Source organism: Lagopus muta, chromosome Z (assembly GCF_023343835.1).
Source record: "Lagopus muta isolate bLagMut1 chromosome Z, bLagMut1 primary, whole genome shotgun sequence".
NCBI classification, from domain to species: Eukaryota; Metazoa; Chordata; class Aves; order Galliformes; family Phasianidae; genus Lagopus; species Lagopus muta.
Genome location: NC_064472.1, coordinates 56,497,342 through 56,514,897, shown reverse-complemented (window position 1 = coordinate 56,514,897; position 17,556 = coordinate 56,497,342). Strand labels below are relative to the sequence as shown.

General features: G+C 39.4%; 1 protein-coding gene across 1 annotated transcript in view; it reads right to left on the bottom strand.

Moving 5' to 3' along the window:
- GAK (cyclin G associated kinase) overlaps positions 1–17,556 on the bottom strand; it is a 66,822-nt gene that overhangs the window by 13,460 nt on the left and 35,806 nt on the right. The window contains exons 15-23 of the mRNA XM_048931032.1: positions 16,994–17,127; positions 14,638–14,832; positions 13,456–13,573; positions 11,751–11,830; positions 11,235–11,428; positions 10,469–10,627; positions 9,125–9,598; positions 7,088–7,252; positions 280–414 (exon numbers count right to left, since the gene is read on the bottom strand). Coding sequence (XP_048786989.1) covers positions 280–414; positions 7,088–7,252; positions 9,125–9,598; positions 10,469–10,627; positions 11,235–11,428; positions 11,751–11,830; positions 13,456–13,573; positions 14,638–14,832; positions 16,994–17,127 — 1,654 coding nt within the window. The remainder of the gene's footprint in view (positions 1–279; positions 415–7,087; positions 7,253–9,124; positions 9,599–10,468; positions 10,628–11,234; positions 11,429–11,750; positions 11,831–13,455; positions 13,574–14,637; positions 14,833–16,993; positions 17,128–17,556) is intronic.

Here is a 17,556-nt window from a genome sequence, read left to right as displayed (position 1 = left end):
ATTCCTCATATGCACCTCAGCAATCTGATATAACATCTCTTTTCATGAGAGGAATGACCATTGCTGCAAGCAGCTGAAGCTATTTGGTTCCTATGCCTTTGAGCTCTGAAAATCTAAAGTGCCTCTACTTTAAAGAGAGGCTTCAAGCACAAGAGCAAAGACTTCTTTAAGAAACAAACCAGAAGGTGCGCAGACATGTTTAGCAGTTTCAGCTCGCTAAAGTGATGAAGTTTGGAGTGTTTCTTATGCCCTCTAGTGGAAGAATTTAATTCATTCTACCTTCAAAAAGAGACTTCAACTGTGGTGTTGATACATTGCTGGCTGCTGAAGAATCTGCCCAAGAATCCCATCCACCTAAGAGATCTGGATGGCTTGTAGAAGATGATATTTTAGGTGGCTCTGGTGTCAAATTTCCTGTAGAAGAAAATATCCATTTTTATTCTTTTAAGAAAACTGCCACAAAAAAAAGAATATTTTTGCCAACACCAATAAAGCTTACAAGGTTTTCAGCTGGCCAATTACAAAGCTAGCTTAAATCTCCATAACAAATTATGTGTTCTTAAACAGGAGTAAGGAGTGCTTTGCAACTGAATTACTTTAATTGAATTCCAAACATCCCAACAACTTCATAGAGAGCTTCATTCCAGACAATGATATGAGCTCAACAGCAGAGGTGTGCGGAATGCTTCAGAGCACACTCCTGTTTCTGCCAACACAGCGGGTAACCAAAAAGCATCAATGTCTTATGAAACAATGTTCTATTCTCTGAACAGCCCAGGTGTTACACAGGTGGAGCAGGGCCACCACAACATGTGGATCTGCTACACCAGGTCTTGCAAGACAAAGCAAGCTCATAAAAACAAAAAAATCAACACTAAGAGCCCCTTTAGGGTCAGTATCTTCATGAATGCACTGATCATGAGAATACTGCTAGAATGGCCTCTTCCATAGAAAGATTAGGAGAATCATTAGTTTAGTGAATAAAATGCACTTTTCTATGTGCAAAGCCAGACCACCACATCAGCTGAAAACAGACCACCTGTGTTGCATGCAGTGGTGCTATCATTAATTTGTAAAGTTACCCCTTCAACACAGGTCACCATGGCCCTTGCAAGTGATCACTCCCCTTCTCATACACAATATCTAAAGTGAACCATATGGAGGTATTTGAAACTGAGCACCTTTTTTTGAAGCACACCTTGTAGATACCCCTAAGGCAGCTTAGATACTGACTGAACCTTTTCTTTTACTTCTATGTCAACAGTCAATGCTACAGCAAGAGGTGGTATTTCTGTAAAACGTTTCAAATACCTACAATTTAGAACATTAACCCAGACTTTCTTACCTGAATAGGGACATCTTGATACTTTGGAATGTTTTATCTATTTTATGGCTTTTCTACTTCTCTCAGCCTCTCAACATTACATTCTAAATATTGATACCAAATCACACAAGCTAGTTGACCTTGTTCAAGCAAATAATTGGAAGCTTCTTAAATAGCACTTTCACCACCACAATTCACTGTCTAATTCAATTAGAAAGTAACACTTCGACCTTCCAGTTGCATAAAGAACACACCAGATGCTCTACAAAAATACCTGCTGACAGCCTCTATTACAGAAGTTTGCAGCTGCATGTAAAAGACATTGGAACAAAAGATATTGCACAGCTGTTAAAGTATGCTGAATGGACAACAAAATTTTTTGCCCTCTTCAGACTTAAAAGTCATCTGCCTCCAATACCAGAGAAATAATGTATTTGCCTCTGAGTACTCAGAATGCCAGCTGCTTGCTATACAGCAACATAATGGGCTAAACAAGTTCAAGTATATAATTCACCAGTTCAGACATTTTATGTACTACATGCCATTCCCAGACACTAAATGGGTCTGAAATTAATAATTACCCTTGATTTTTAAGATAGAGACAGTTTGGGCTTATGACCTCTATATTTAGATGTTTTTCACATGGAGATGAAAAAGCTTTCAGCCACTTGATGATGTTGTCCTGTGATAAAACTATCCTGAAGGGGTATGACCAGACTACACTGAATTCCTTATTTTTGTAGCCTAACACACCAGAATTTGCACAGATCCATCAATACAAAGGATCAGCACAAAGAAAGATTGAAATATGTTGTGCAGTTAAAAACAACAAAAGCTTACATACTTTGGAAAAGAGCAAGCAGGTCTACAGCAGCTTGGTCCCTTAAGTTTTTCTCTAAGAGGTGTCTTTGTCATACAGCAGTCACCACTGGAGGTCAGAGCATGGTTCATTACTTACACAGCTCAAACTGTGCTAAGGTATAGCTTGCTTGTAATCAGATCATGCTTTCCAGTTTCCCAAAATAAGATACCTACCTTTTATTATAAACTACTCAACTATACATTAGGTTTTCTTTATTTAACTTGTCATCCCAGGAAATCCTTTAATCACTGATGACAACAGGATTTTGTATGAACCAAGAGCCTTGCTTATATGATGCACATTTAAGCTTGCTTAGAGTCTGACTAAGAGCACAGTCACCACAGAAACCAGAGGAGAAAGCCACACTGATCATTCAGGTTTCTTCTGATCACTTTCCACGTCTCATGCCACACTGATGTTTTTAGTAGCAACTGATCAATATTTTTGTATGTTCTGTCCTGTAATATCTTAACTGACCATACATTCTTCTGAAAGTATCAGAATGAGTGCAGCCAGCACGAGCAGGGCAGTGATTGTCCCTCTGTACTCAGCCCTGGGGAGGCCGCACCTCGAGAGATGCGCTCAGTTTTGGGCCCCTCAATTACAGGAGAGACACTGATATCCTGGAGTGCATCCAGAGAAGGGCAACAAAGCTGTGAGGGGTCTGGAGCACAGGCCTTATGGAGAGCAGCTGAGGAAGCTGGGATTGCTCAGTTTGGAGAAGGGGAGGCTCAGGGGTGACCTTATCACTCTCTACACCTGTCTGAATGGAGGTTGAGATGAGGTGGGAGTCCGCCTCTTCAAGCATATAACTTGCAATAGCGTGAGAAGGAATGGCCTCAAGTTGTGCCAGCAGAGATTCAGTTTGGATGTAAGGAAAAACTCCACGAGAGAAGGTTCTGGAACGGGCTGCCCAGGGAGTAGTGGAGTCACTGTTCCTGGAGGTGTTCAAGAAATGCTTAGATGCAGTACTGAGGGACACGGCTTATGGGAAACACTGGTGATAGGCAGACAGTTGGACTGGATCATCTTGGAAGTCTTTTCCAACCTTGGTAATTCTATGATTCTAAGTATCTCCTATAAATTAAGATTACATTTTAAAGCTCTTTAAAATTTTATGCTACACTGAGAAATAAGTCAAAAATTTTAGTCATTTTAATCATCAAAGATCAGCTTTTCTCCTGATAACTATACAAGTGTAGTAATTGTTTACTACCAAGTAAAGCTTATCCATTTATCTATAATTCTAGACAATTACATCTACCCCAAGAGATTCACCCTATCCAACAGTGATGTTACCAATTTATTTTTAATGGGTTTAATACTTTTCTCAATTCACCAACCAGTGTTTGCACCTTCCTCTACTCTCTCCACACAATTTTTCCAGGCCTGTCATTTAAGTGAACACCTTCCTTTGCAGTTTCTTTTTCAATGCTAACTAGCAATTATCTTCTCACTCATTCATATTAAAAGCAGTAACTATTAGTATTCCTCATTTTCACATTAAAATTAATACCTGTGACTGTACCTGTGACTGCGTAGAACATTAAGGGCTCAAATACATACTCAATTTCAGCTTAAAACACAGAAGGGCTGCCATTTAAAAGGTAAACTGAAAGAAAATGAAATGCTACCCAATTTCTCAATTTCCACATGAATTCTGAAAGCCTGCATAGAGACGGTTTCAGTAACTCAAAAATATTTGGAAATGCACAACAGTAAACTGAGGATGAGAGCATTTTTAGCATATTTTGCATATGCTGACAGAAACCTCTACAAACTACATTAAAATACTGGACAGCCTAACGCATTTATGAGGGTAAAAGCTATCACTAAAGTCAGAGAAACAAAACACAGGACATCAAGCATAGAAGGTGGGTATCTTAAAATATTTTCTTCCTTCCGTACTTGTTCAAATGTTACAGACAACAAAACACACTGGTAGTCTCCTTTGGTCCACAGATAAATATTTAGAGTGCAGAAATTAGCATTTGAGTATTTTTTCACCTTACATTTTGTATGAAAGAGGGTTCTGCCAGTTAGGGCTTTGAAGACCTGTCTCCGAAGAATGGCTGAGTGTACTAGCATTACTTAAGCAGAAGAGGGTTAGGGGTGAGAGATTTCAGAAGAAAAAGACAGATTCACGTCAGCACTGCCCAACTGGAATGCCAGGAGGCAAATGGGCACAGACTGAAAAACAGAAAGCTCAATTTCAACACTGTTCTCTTTCCTGTAAAAGCAGTCACAGGCATAAGATGCCCAGACAGGCTGTAGAGTCAGCACTTGGAGATCAAAATATACAAATCAGAAAGGACACAGTTCTGGGCAGCTTGCTCTACTTAACCATGTTTTGAGCTATCAACTAGACAATCACCAGAATAAACTGCTTCTGAAGTGAGATAGATTATAGTGAACACTATGTTTCACAGATCAGTGTTGAAATTTAGAAATCTTTTAACAGTTAAAAAAAATCACTATGTTTAGTAACTATGAGCAACTTTGACCACAATACTGGCCAAAGTGACAACTGACAACTACACAACTAAAACATGCATCTATTACTTTCTTTATAGAAATGAACACTTAGCAAATGAAGCAGTAAGAGGGATCTTCTTGGCAGAACCAATCACAAAAGCAGCATAACTCCTAAACTGATGGTAGAGACAGTATTTACATTGCTAGTCTTTTAGATAAAAGAGAGCCTTTACTTAAGCCAAGCAAGTATTGTGTCTTTTTACCCAATTTCTCTGCAGCTAACACTCAGGACTACATCAGACAGAGGTAGAGCCAACTACATCTATTCTACTAGGAAAGGCATCTCAAAACTGCATACAAGCTATATGAAGAAGACACTCTTAGAGTCAGGACTGAGGAATGTGATATCACAGTTCCTAAATACAACTTCATTAAGAAGCAATGCAGTTCTGAAGAACAATATTATCCTGTCCTGTTACTCCTGACAGCACACACTTTATTTAACGTCTGTATTGTGCTTGCATGGCAAGACTTTGTCACAAGGGTTTGCCTCTGTGAGAAGAGGCTAGAGATTTCCCTGTACTGGACAGACCCACCTCAGGATGCGTCCTGACAACATGGTGATACAAGTTCTCTAGGCCCTGCAGCCTACAGAGGACACGAGAGCAGATCTCCACATGCAGTTCGAGGAGGAGCCTCCAGAGCAGCACTGCATGGGGCCCAGAGGAGGTACAGCCAAGGAGCATCCCCACAGGAGCAGCCCCAGGCCAGAGCTGCAGCCTGTGGAATGGAACCTACAGTGGGGCAGGAGGGCTGTGGGAGCTGCATGCTCATGGAGGACAGTACTGTGTGGAAAGGTCTCATGGTGGAGCAGTTTGTAAAGAAAGGCAGTGCATGGGAAGGACGTGCGTTACAGCAAACCATGAAGGACTATATTCTGTAAGAAGAACCATATGCTGCAAGGAGGAGCCCATGCAGGGTAACTGCGTGAGGAAGAAGCAGCAGCAAAGTAGCTCCCATCCCTCTCTGTGTGGAAAAGGCGGCTGAAGTGTCAGGAATGGAAGAGTGAAGTTGAGACCAGAAAGAAGTGAGGCAAGGGGACAGTCTTTGTTTCTTACTATCCAACTGTATTTTTAATTAATAATAAACTGGTCTTTCCTAAAACAAGCCTGTACCCAGTAACTGGCAAGTGATCTTCCTTTAACTCAGTCACTGAATTTTTTCCACCTTACTTTCTCCCACTTTCCTCTGGGTGAGAGGGAACAAGAGCAAAGCTGTGGGCATCTGGCAGACAGCCAAGGTTAACCCATCACGGTCTCTGCAAAGAGTATCTTCTATAACTGAAGGAAAATTAATCCTAAGCAGCTAAGAAGATATTTTCGAAATCAGTGCCATCTGAGTTAGAGTTATGTGTTTTCAAAGCACAGCAACTGAAAAAATTGTAGAAGACAATTTTTCCATTCTTATTCAAAATACCATCAAATCTTAACCACTTACAGCTCCTTTACATATCCTGCCATCCTTCTGAAAACACCTGTTCTAATCGGTAGCCCTTTATTTTTATTGTGCTCCTATCCTCTTGTTTCTAGGAGTGATGGAAGACAGATAGCTTTACAAATTCTATTTTTGTTGATTTGGATAAATGCTGACTGATGGGTCACAGTATAACCATGTAGTTGCTCCTTTTCTTTCAAAAGAAAATGAAAGAAGTAACACCTCTGGCTCTGTGACACCATCATTTTTATAATGGCATATTTCTTTAAATAATGAGCATGCATAGATGCTCCATTTAACAACATTTCAGACATACATGTGTAGGATGGAAATAGGGAAAGAAGCAACATATTACAAAGCCTTCTGTTTAAGGATAAATAGATTTCAGAATAAGTACATGAATAAAAGGCTTCGTGAAGAATACATCAGGAATCAAAGGAAGCAAATAAGATTAGAGCATTACATAATGTATCTTGTAAGTATTATCAGGACACATGCAGGTCAAGAAGGTTCCAGATAGCTTCAGCTTGTATTTTAAGATCTAGTTATACTCTAGCTTGCTTGAATCACTCAGTTCTTTTCAAAGACTTTCAGAAAGACTGAAATCTCAAAACATTCAAAATGCTATGTAGACAACAGAATGCTGTAATTTGTGATTGCTTAAAACCCTTAGTTTTAAGAGCTCTTGGGGGAAAATCCAGCTCCTAACAGGAGGTCAGCAATTCTAGAAATCCCCTTGCATCATAAATATTACAATATATTATACAGGAAGACCTTGCAGCTTGGTACACGTGCATCTGTTACAAGAACATGGAGCTAGTGGTCACAATAAGCAAATCTATTGAAATGCTAACCCACCTTGACTACAACAAAAGACAAATGCACAGAGCAGCAGAAACTGCTGCAAAACAGAACACTGGAAGTACACTTACCTAAATTTAGGAAATCTGAACTGGAAGAAGGTGGAAGTGAACCAGAAGGAAACGTATTAGCTGTAGATGTTGTGCTTGGATTAAGGAAGTCCCCGAAAAGGTCTGGGCCAGACAGCGCTGAATTCTCAGAACTAGATGACATTGTAAATGGGTCAAAAGGATCGGCTAAAAAAGAAGCAAAAAATGGAATTACAACAAATTTTAGGAAAAACAATATAGAAAAAGTACTTTACTCCTTCAGGCACAAAGACAGGAAGCAGAACTACACCAGCAACTAAAGGAGCCCCAGCTGAGTTTTTCTGTTGAAGTCACCATTCTATCTTTGTTACCAGATGCTAACACTTTCTATAGCAACATGAAAGCTGTTTCTACTGTGCATGGCTGAGATACTATGTCCTCAACAAATCCTTAGTAAAGCTGCTATATTCAATCATCTCATTATTTTCCTTCATGCAAGACATACTTCAATACAAGAGATCAGTTGTACATAAACCATTATATTTGTTTAAAAAGTTATATATAATGCAAGTCTCTAAAAAATTTTAACAGAATAGACTATTAAACTACTGGAAAAAAAAGTCAATTAAAGCATTCATACTACCATTTTGACTTGAAGGCATTGGTAGCTTTAGGGCAGAAAGTACATCAACGCAAGAACAAAAGCCAACAAGAAGCAACACTTTCAACAGCTCCTTAGTAATCACAGTGAAGAAAAAACTAATGGGAAGGGCATTTATAGTCAGCATGGGATAACACGTGACAGTCAGCTGGAATCACAGCTTAAGATCTTGCTGTTACTGCTGCCCTGTATGGTCAAAATCCTCAGGGGCCCAGGGACTCCTGCCAGATTTGCCAATGAGGAAGAATAATCCTGCCACAGTGTCCTAGCACATCCTGAAGCAATGATCATTATACAGGACTCAGTAACACTTCAAGAAACAAACCCTGACCTCTCATGAGTACAAGCACTCTTACTGAAGCACAGCAACAGATATGCACAAAGTTTCACATAGGAGTTTGATGTACTAGCTGAAACAATGGTCAAATATTCTCACTTCTTAACCAATTGTAGAATGAGAAATTATTACTTCTCATGTCTGCTTCATGTTTTCAGAGATATATAAATAAAACTTCTTCCACAGACTTCTGCCTATGTAAAAAAGGTAAACCGATTCCTCTCTGACCACAGTAACACAGTTCAAGAGATTACTACAGAAGAAATATTTGAAATCTCCCAAATGCCCTGAATATATACCTCTGTATAACTAAGGCTTGTAATAGTTACCCTGAATGACTAATAGTCCTAGAAGTCTTTCAGCAAATTGAGGCTGAAAGTTACTACTCTCAAAAATTCAATCAAGTGCCAAAGCCATAAGCCAAAGTCTTAATAAAGCTTTGGGTAAGATAAACACTGTTTTAAATACAGGTTAGGTAAGAGTAACATTCTCCTTCCTGATACAAACCTGCTAACAACATCAGGAAAAGCAACAAGAAAGCAGCTTTTAGCAGTAGCATTATGATATTGGTTTGAACAGTAAGCTACAGGATTTCCAGTTGCCTGGCAGTCTTATCTGATTAACATTCAAAAATACCACACAGCCTTTTGACCTATGCAGAACAGCTCTATTACATCTAATGCAACCACTCTACATGGAGAGCAAGAAAGCTGCTGGTTTCTACAATTCTTGTTTTACCAAGAGAAGCTGCTTACATTATGGATCTAGAAAAAGATTTAATATGTAACATTTGCACAGGAAAATTGTTCATCTTTAAGACTGGTGAACCTGCTTTAAACTCAAAAAGTTACACTCTTTTGTTTACATTAAAGCTGATAAGATATTAGAAGCACAGCATATATGGATAATGTACAGTATCTGTCAGCTGCAAGTACTAAAAATGCCAATTTTTGTCAGACTTTTGCTATAGATCAACATGTCTTCACTGTATGTGTCAAACATGGTAATTGTTTCCTAAGCACAACAGAGGCAGCAGTTTTTACCAGGTGACCAGCAGAATATTAATGTTAAATTTACATACCTGAAGACACAGCTGCTGCTGACGTCTTCTGAGTAGCAGGTGGATGCTGAGACTGACCACTGAAAAAGAAATCTGTTCCCTGCCCAAGGAGATCTCCAGTGGGCTCTTCTGAAACTTGTGATGCACTACTCACAAAAAGATTGTTCAACAAGGCTGCATTACTTGATGAGTTTATTTCTGAGATAGGTTGTTTCAGTTCTGTTGAAGTATCAGAATTCAGTCCCAATAAATCTACATTCTCTTCAGTGAGAGATTTTTGTAACAGTGTAGGTGGAGTTTCAAAACCAGCTTCAAAAAGCATCTCTCCTTCTGGGGCAACAGCGTCTCCTTCATCAACAGTTACTGCCCTTTCTTCACCTGGAAATGTAGGGAACTCCTCATCTGAAGGATCACTCTCTTCTCTCTCATCAGATAGTTGAACATGATCATTTTTAGACGAGTTATCATCTACTCCACTTTCTGGACTTTTTCCTTCTTGAATAAAATGAAATAATAGCACCGGATTACTAGAATTCTTCTGTCAAAGGTATGTCAGACTTACATGGCAAGAATACATGAAATCAATCCTTATGTAAACAGTCTTACAAAGAGGGATGGAAAAAACTGTCAGGTACCACCTGTTTGCACAGGACAGGGAAAGGAGCACCTACACTCTTCCAGTTCAGATTATCCAAGTTAACAGCTAACTTCTCTAGCTACAAAGAATTAGAAAATTGTGATGCATACTTTGAAAAAATGAGAAAAACTACCACGCTTACCACTGCGTAAGGTAAGTCAATATTCACGCTTTCAGAACAGCACTGACTTGGACAATCACTGCAGGACATGATACCACTTACGGCTTGGAACATTGCTCAGTAACTGCTGCCCCATTCTCAGACAGCATTCGATGGCAACACAAGCAGTTACTGTTTGCCAGCAGAGGAGAGCCCAGAAAATGGACTTACGTATGCACCACATCGTTACATTTCCTCAGTCTGCACATGCTTATCTGAACACCACCGTCTACTCTTTGTTTCTTGTGCTTCTTAGACAGCCTAAAATGAAGCTGTGGGAATATAAATGTTTCCTTGCAGACCGTTAAGGTTAAAATTCTTACACAGAAAGAAAAACATAGGTCAGCACTTATGTTATGTATAACAAAAAAAACATACTTAGTGTTTACCCAAAAGAAGTTGACTTTTCATGTGCTAGCATGCACAGTTCACTATTCAAATACCTTTTTCCTCTTTGTCTGACAAAATAGTGAACTTCACTGCAAAAGAGTACCTAAGGAACAACTGCAGTGCTCACTGGAAGGCATACAAGAAAAAAGTGATGGTAACTTCACAGATCAACATGTACCTTTCCATTCCAGAGAATGAAAGAAGTTATTTGCATCAGTACCACTGCTGTGTGGGGATTCTGTCTCAGTTGGGGCACTTTCTGAGGACAGATCCAGCTGGGATGCTTCTGCTTCATACTGCGCAGTTGAACCTGGCTGCCTTGGTAGCTCCGGTTTCCCTAAAAAATAGATATTAAACTAGGATCCTAAGAGAAAAACTAAAACTCAATCTTGGTTGTAGTAGCTGATATCTGATTTGTAGGTCCTGATTGCAATGGCAGAACAAAGTCCAAATCTTTCTGGCTTGAATACAGCATTAGTAACCTTATTTCAACTGCAAAAACTAGTGTTTTGCTGTAAGTTTGATTTATTAATGCTGTAATTTAAAATAGGGACCTAAATAAATCAGGATATTTTTCTTGAACGTCATAGGCATCCAGATCATACCTGCAGAAACGTATAGGTCCCTATTTTAAAGTAGGGAAAGTAAAGTAGTTTTAAAATAATTAACAGCTCATTCGTACCACCTACTACCCCTTAAAACAAGCAAGAGCTATGAATTCTTGCAATATCATTATCTGCAATAACTTACATGATAACCTCTATCATGCTTTTTATACTGTAAGCACAGATTATTACTGGAGGACAAATTATAATCCTTCATGCATTGCAAGCTTTTTGAAATTGCATATAAAGGAATGTCAGAAACCAACCAGAATGCAATTCTCAACCACTAAGTTATTAGCAATTTTATCAGCTTCTCTAAATATTTAATAGATCCATTACCAAATTTTGATAAAATTTCCTGTTGTTCCTCTCGAGTGGAGAAAAGGATCTTGGGATTCAGTCCCTTTATATTCATGTTATCCCATGGCAGCTGCTCACAGCTAGGCCTATCTTTGGGCTCCACCTCCACTTCCAGATTGACTTGAAATAAATCAGGATATTTTTCTTGAATGTCACAGGCATCCAGATCATACCTGCAGAAACGTATACAGGTTAATTCATGAGGCTGATGAACAGATGACAGAACTTCAAAGCTCTCAGTATAGGGCTAAAAAGTATGCTGTACTTGTTTACATATTTCAGTAGATTTCTGTACATCTTAAAGAAGTAGTGTTTAGAAGAATCTTGTTGTTTTGTGAAGAAGACCTTCAGCTTCCTTGAGATAAGAAAGCAGAAGAACTCACTGTATTGCAAGAGAAGTAAACTACTCCTCCCCAACCGCATCTGCTGGTTTGGAAGGATAAATCTGAAAGAAAACTTCTTCCAAATTCCCTACAAAAAAAGGGGTCAACTTACTTTGCAAATTTCACTGTGGTGGCATTTCGGGGCACAAAACCTGTGTGGAACTGAATCTGAAACATCTTCATAGAAGCCATCTGTTGGAAACAAAAAATAGGGAAACCACATAAGTTCACAAGCAGAGACACTGTGTTCTGTACTTAACCTGAAGCTAAGGATTTCTGTAAAAGTTATTTCAGCATTCATTTTTCTACTTTTATACTCTACCTGGAGTGACTCTGCACTAACCTCAGATTGTCACAGTTTGTCAAATGTTTCTAGAGCAGCATCGTAAAGCCTGAAATGCTATGACCTTTATTACACTTTTCAGAATAACATATTTAAAGAAACTCAACATGCAATACACCAACCAAGAAATACAAATCAAAGATACAGCTCTGTTCAGCACAGTTTTAGAAGTAACATGTTTAGAAGGACACTGTAAGAGTGCCCTTTTCCTGTGCATCAGTGAGCACTTATTTGTTGAGCAGGTGCCCAAAGAGGGCAGTCTCCCCTTGGAGACACTCAGAAGCTGCCTGAACAGCCTGGTCTGGTGCCCGTTTAAGCAGGGGGCAGGACCATTTGACTAGACACAGAGAGCTTCAGGGAAAAAGTTACTGTATGTAACACAAAGAACACACTGAATACTGTTGCATCAAAGCTCCCAGTCAAGCTCATTACAAACACTGTTGATGTATCATGTGTTATAACAGACAAGAGAATTCTTGTATTTTTCCAATTAGTGAATAAGTCAGAAAAAACAACAAATAGGTGTTAATGTTATTAGCTGTGAAACTGACACTGAAAATGAACAAAAATAAGCTAACCTTGGCTGAATTTTTCACCCACCTTCAATCTCTGCAAATGACAGGATTTTGTACTCCTACATACAAAGTTAAAAGAAAATGTAGAGAAAAACTTCTAGTGCAGTAATAACATGTCTGCCCCATGTGTTTTCCAACTGTAGTACTGTCTGAAAATCCTCTGGATCCACTTCCACAATGCTCCAGATTATCTTAAACTTCCCACTACATCTTTCAATCTTTTACACAGACCCTCAGGTTTAATTTCTGAGGGGGGCATACGATTCATTTTTAGTAATGTGAAGACAGACTTTGTTTTCAAGTTTTTTTGTGATCTTCTAATATACTAGATTTTTTCTTTTTTTAATTAAAAAAGAAACACGCATTATTTCTGGAAGAGCAAAGACCAGTAAGAAAATGTGCTATAAAACATAAACTGGCTCTAAGAAAAGGGTACAATACCACACAATTTTTTTTATTTTTTTTTTTTTTTTTTCAGACCGTTTCATATGAACAGTCCCTGGAATTCCACTTCTGTAGTGAGTGGCATTTTCCTTTGGTTGTGTTGAAGCTTATTTATACAGTATTAAGAAGTTCTGTCCTACTGTGCACCTTTCTGGATGAGATTGGAAAAATTTGAAAAATGGCTAGAGGCTCTCCACACAAATGTAGTAAGTACCACTGTAAATCTCATTTGTATAAATGCTTACTAAAGCATCACAGAGAGCACTACAAAGAAAATGGACATATATATCAGGCCTGTTAAACTGAATTCCTAAGTACAAGGCACAAAACACTTATTTGAATAAAAAGAAGAGTAAATAAAGCTGTGTACTTACTGAGATTCCAAATATACCTACAACACAAACTGCACAAAGGAAAAATAAGCCCTTGACATAGGCAGTTAAATGTGCCATTACCTTGGCTTGTAGTCGTCCTCCCAGTGTTGACCTCGCATGATAGATAACAATGAGAACATCTCCTTGTACTGTTATACCCAATGGAATTACAGCTTTCCCGTCTTCAATTTTAAACTCCCTGAGGAAAAAGCATATCCTCTGTTAGTCTAGAGAAATTGTGTATTTCCTTACGTTCAGTTTGCTTTCTCCAAGACCTTTAACATCAACCCACAAACTCCACTCAAAATTCTTACTGCCAACAAAGGGATTCACTCTAAGCAACTTAAAAAAAAAAAAAAAAAAAAAAAAAAAAAAAAAGCTGTTCTAAAAGCTGGAAGCTAACAAACAGCAGCTGTCCACAGCAGGAGAGACACACTTAAGAAGCTGCTGGAAAATGCAAGAGCACAGCTAGGGCAAAGGACAAGACAAACAAGATATTATGAATATGACTGTTCATATAGTGGACAAGGAAAGGTGCAAAGAAACTGCAGCTGTCCTGCTTCATGACACTGCTACTACTAAGGATTCCCACTTAGGAACAATGGTAGGGAAAAAAAAAAAAAAAAAGGTGAACATACCCCTCAACAGTTTCATTCTCACACTTTACAAGTTGATGACATCTCTTTACTGGGCTTAAAATTATAGGAAAGTTAGAAGGACTTTGGTATTCACCCATCTTTCTTCCATCTGTGACTATTACCTAGAATTGCACAGCACTGTTTGCACTTGCAGTGATGCACTGCAACAGAAGAGCTATACCACAGCTAGTGGCATTAAGCACTTTCCTTAGTGCTCCTATGGTTGATGAATGCTTCCTGATTTTCATGACTGCACTGTGAAGTTCAGTTTTAGTGGTGCTGGTATATCCCCACAACAACTACATGCAAAATGGGAAGACTGATCCCTGGGGTACAATACATGAAGGGTCTTGTTCCATTCTTCCTCCTGAAGCCCACAGTGCAATATGCCACCTCACTGTCACTCACCCATTCTGTGGAGATACCTCCATGCTTCTATTATAACCATGTGATGTATTTTTTAATAAGCACATGATTAACCTTTCATGATCAACTAAAATGGGATTCAGGAGCTTTTCCAGAAGCTTCCTATTCTACTGGCACAACCAAAAATGTATTTCTCTCGTAGAAAAGACAAACTTTCAACAGAAAAATAAAACATACAGTTTTCATAACCTGTACTTACTTCATTTTGTCATACTCCTGGGAGGTAGTGGTTACTCTCTCATCCCCTACATAAACTTCACAAAAAGGCCTGCAGCCATTGCGCTGCTTACTGAAAAGAGGAACTGGAGTCATAATGATGGATCTGACCAGGATTGGCTTGCTGTGAGGAATAATGGGCTCTTCAGCCATCATGTCACACATGTATTCAATGTATCTGTCAAAAACAAAAGGTACTCATGAAGCCAAAGAAGCAAATCCTAGAATTGGGTACACATGTTACTTCTGTTTATACTCAGCCTCTGAGCAGTAACAAATGACAATAAAACAGTGGGAACATTTAACAGCACTGCTGGGAAACAGTTTTAAAATCTGAGACAGTATCACAAAAGAAGACCTAAATAGAAACATGGATAAGTATTCAGGATCCCTAACTGGTCTTTTCATGTAAGGACAGCAACACAATTTCTGCACAGAAGCACAATGGCTCCACAACAACAAAAAAATAAACAGTATAGAAAATACAGTCCTGTGAAATAAATCACCTGTGTTCCACCTTACAGACAACTCTAGTCTCTGCCTTAGGTCTACAGCTAACAATTATCCATTTGTAAAACAAACTAGCCACTCTTCCCAAAAGCTTCATTTACAATACCCCAGTAGGAGAACTATTTTTGTCTTACACAAAATGAATTAAAGTTACAAGAGTTCTGAAGCTAGTTACTCAGAACTTCCTGACAGCACTTAACACACTGGACTAGGTTAAAGCTTATCTTACATGGTCTAGGCTATAACAACAATGCCCTAGTTGAGTTTCTGATCTTGAGGAATACACTCCCAGCAAAAAGTTGTCAAGACCCTGGATGAGATCTTCTGGGAAGCTGTCTTTACGGACACAGAAACAGAACAGAGATGGCAGCTCTTTAAGGACAAGAGCTCTCCATTCCCTAGCATTTGTCCTGCAAAGACAGGTTGAGGCAGCTGGGCTTGTTTTCAGATGAGAGAAGGAATGGATTCAGGAAGACCTCACTGGGGCCCTCTAGTATTTAATGGAGCTAATAGACGTGGCAGGGACCATCTTTTTACATCACCCGATAACGATAACAGCCCTGAAGAAAAGGGCTTGGGGGTGTTTGTTGATGAAAGTCCCAACATGAGCTGGCAGTGTTGTACTTGCAGCCCAGAAGGCCAACTGTATCCTGGACTATATCAACAGAAACATGACCAGCAGATCAAGGTTAAGATTCTGCCCCTCTCTTGTGAGAGCCCAACTGGAGTACTGCATCAGTTGTGGGACCTCAAACACAGGAAGGACACAGCTATTGGAGTGGCTGCAGAGGAGAGCTATGATGATGACCAGAAGGCAGGAGCACCTCACCTACAGACGCAGGCTAAGAAAGCTGAGGCCCTTCAGCCCGGAGAAGGCTCCTGGGAGACCTCACAACAGCCTTCCAGTACCACTTGGGGGCTTACAGGAAAGTTGGAGAGGGGCTTTCTATAAGGGCATGTAGCAACAGAATAAGAGGAAATAGTTTTAAGCTGGAAGAAAGCAAATTTAGACAAGTTATTAGGAAGAAATTTTTTATTGGGACAGTGGTGAGACATCAGAACAGCTTGCTCAGTGAGGTTGTGGACACCCCCTTGCTGGAGGCATTCAAGGTCAGTTTGCATAGGGTCCTGGCAGCTGACCTGGTGGGTGGCTACCCTGTTCATGACAGGGTGTTGAAACTGAGTGCGCTTTAAGGGCTCTTCCAATCCAAGACATTCTGTGATTCTATGATTCATTAATATAAGTTACTCTGCACAGGACCCCTTAAAATATACTCAGTAAAACTGTATAACATAATAACCCATCATTTGCTCTTCACAAATCCCTCATACTTCTCACATTTCTAGATCTAATCCTTTTTTGTAGGAAACACCTTCACAACCACTGTTGCTTACTACTGACTTAACAACAACAAAAAAGCATTTTTATCCAAACATGAAAAAGACTCATTACTCTTTCCACCAAACTTGCAGTGTTCTGATACATTAAAATCTACGGCAGTAAGGTAGTAAACATGGAATATGATGCCTTCCACATGAGGAAGAAGATTTTATACTTAAGACAGCATACTCTTATTTTTGTTCTTAACACTGCCTCATTACAGGATCATATTCAATTCAGCTGTGCTAAGAACACCGATGGCAATTAAGGTCTAACCAAGTTCAGAGCCACTTGATTTATGGTACACTGGTTTTTCCAAGTATTTTGCTGCTCACAGACACTACTGAAATAATTTATACTAAAAACCCACCCTGTAAGAACAGTAACTTATTAACAGTTGCATAGATACTTGCTTCAGTAGTGCACTACAAGCAGACTGATACCATACCTTTTATGAGAAGGCCATATGCCAGGAGGACAGCGTTTCATACTGAACATATAAACTGCAGCCTCAGCAGTAGTGAAGAGACGACAGAAACACAGAAAAGAACAAACTACAACAGCAGATGCTGCTCTTCCATCCTACAAAAAAAAAAAAAAAATTGTAATTTTATTATTAAAAATAGTGGAAAAAGCATTACAGAAGATGCTGAAGAACATAATATCTATCTGTAATCACACACACAGCATCACACAGAATCGCCTGGGTTGGAAGGGACCTCAAGGATCATGTAGTTCCAACCCCCCTGCCTGGCAGGGCCACCAAACATACACATTCAGATCAGGTTGCCCAGGACCCCATCCAACCTGGCCTTGAACACGTCCAAGGACGGGGCATCCACAACCTCCCTGGGCAGCCCGTTCCAGGGCCTAACCACTCTCCTAGTAAAGAACTTCCCCCTAACATCCAACCTAAATCTTCCCTCCTTCAACTTAAAACCATTTCCCCTAGTCCTGCTGTTGTCAGCCCTTTTGAAGAGTTTACTCCCCTCCTGGGTGTAGGTTCCCTTC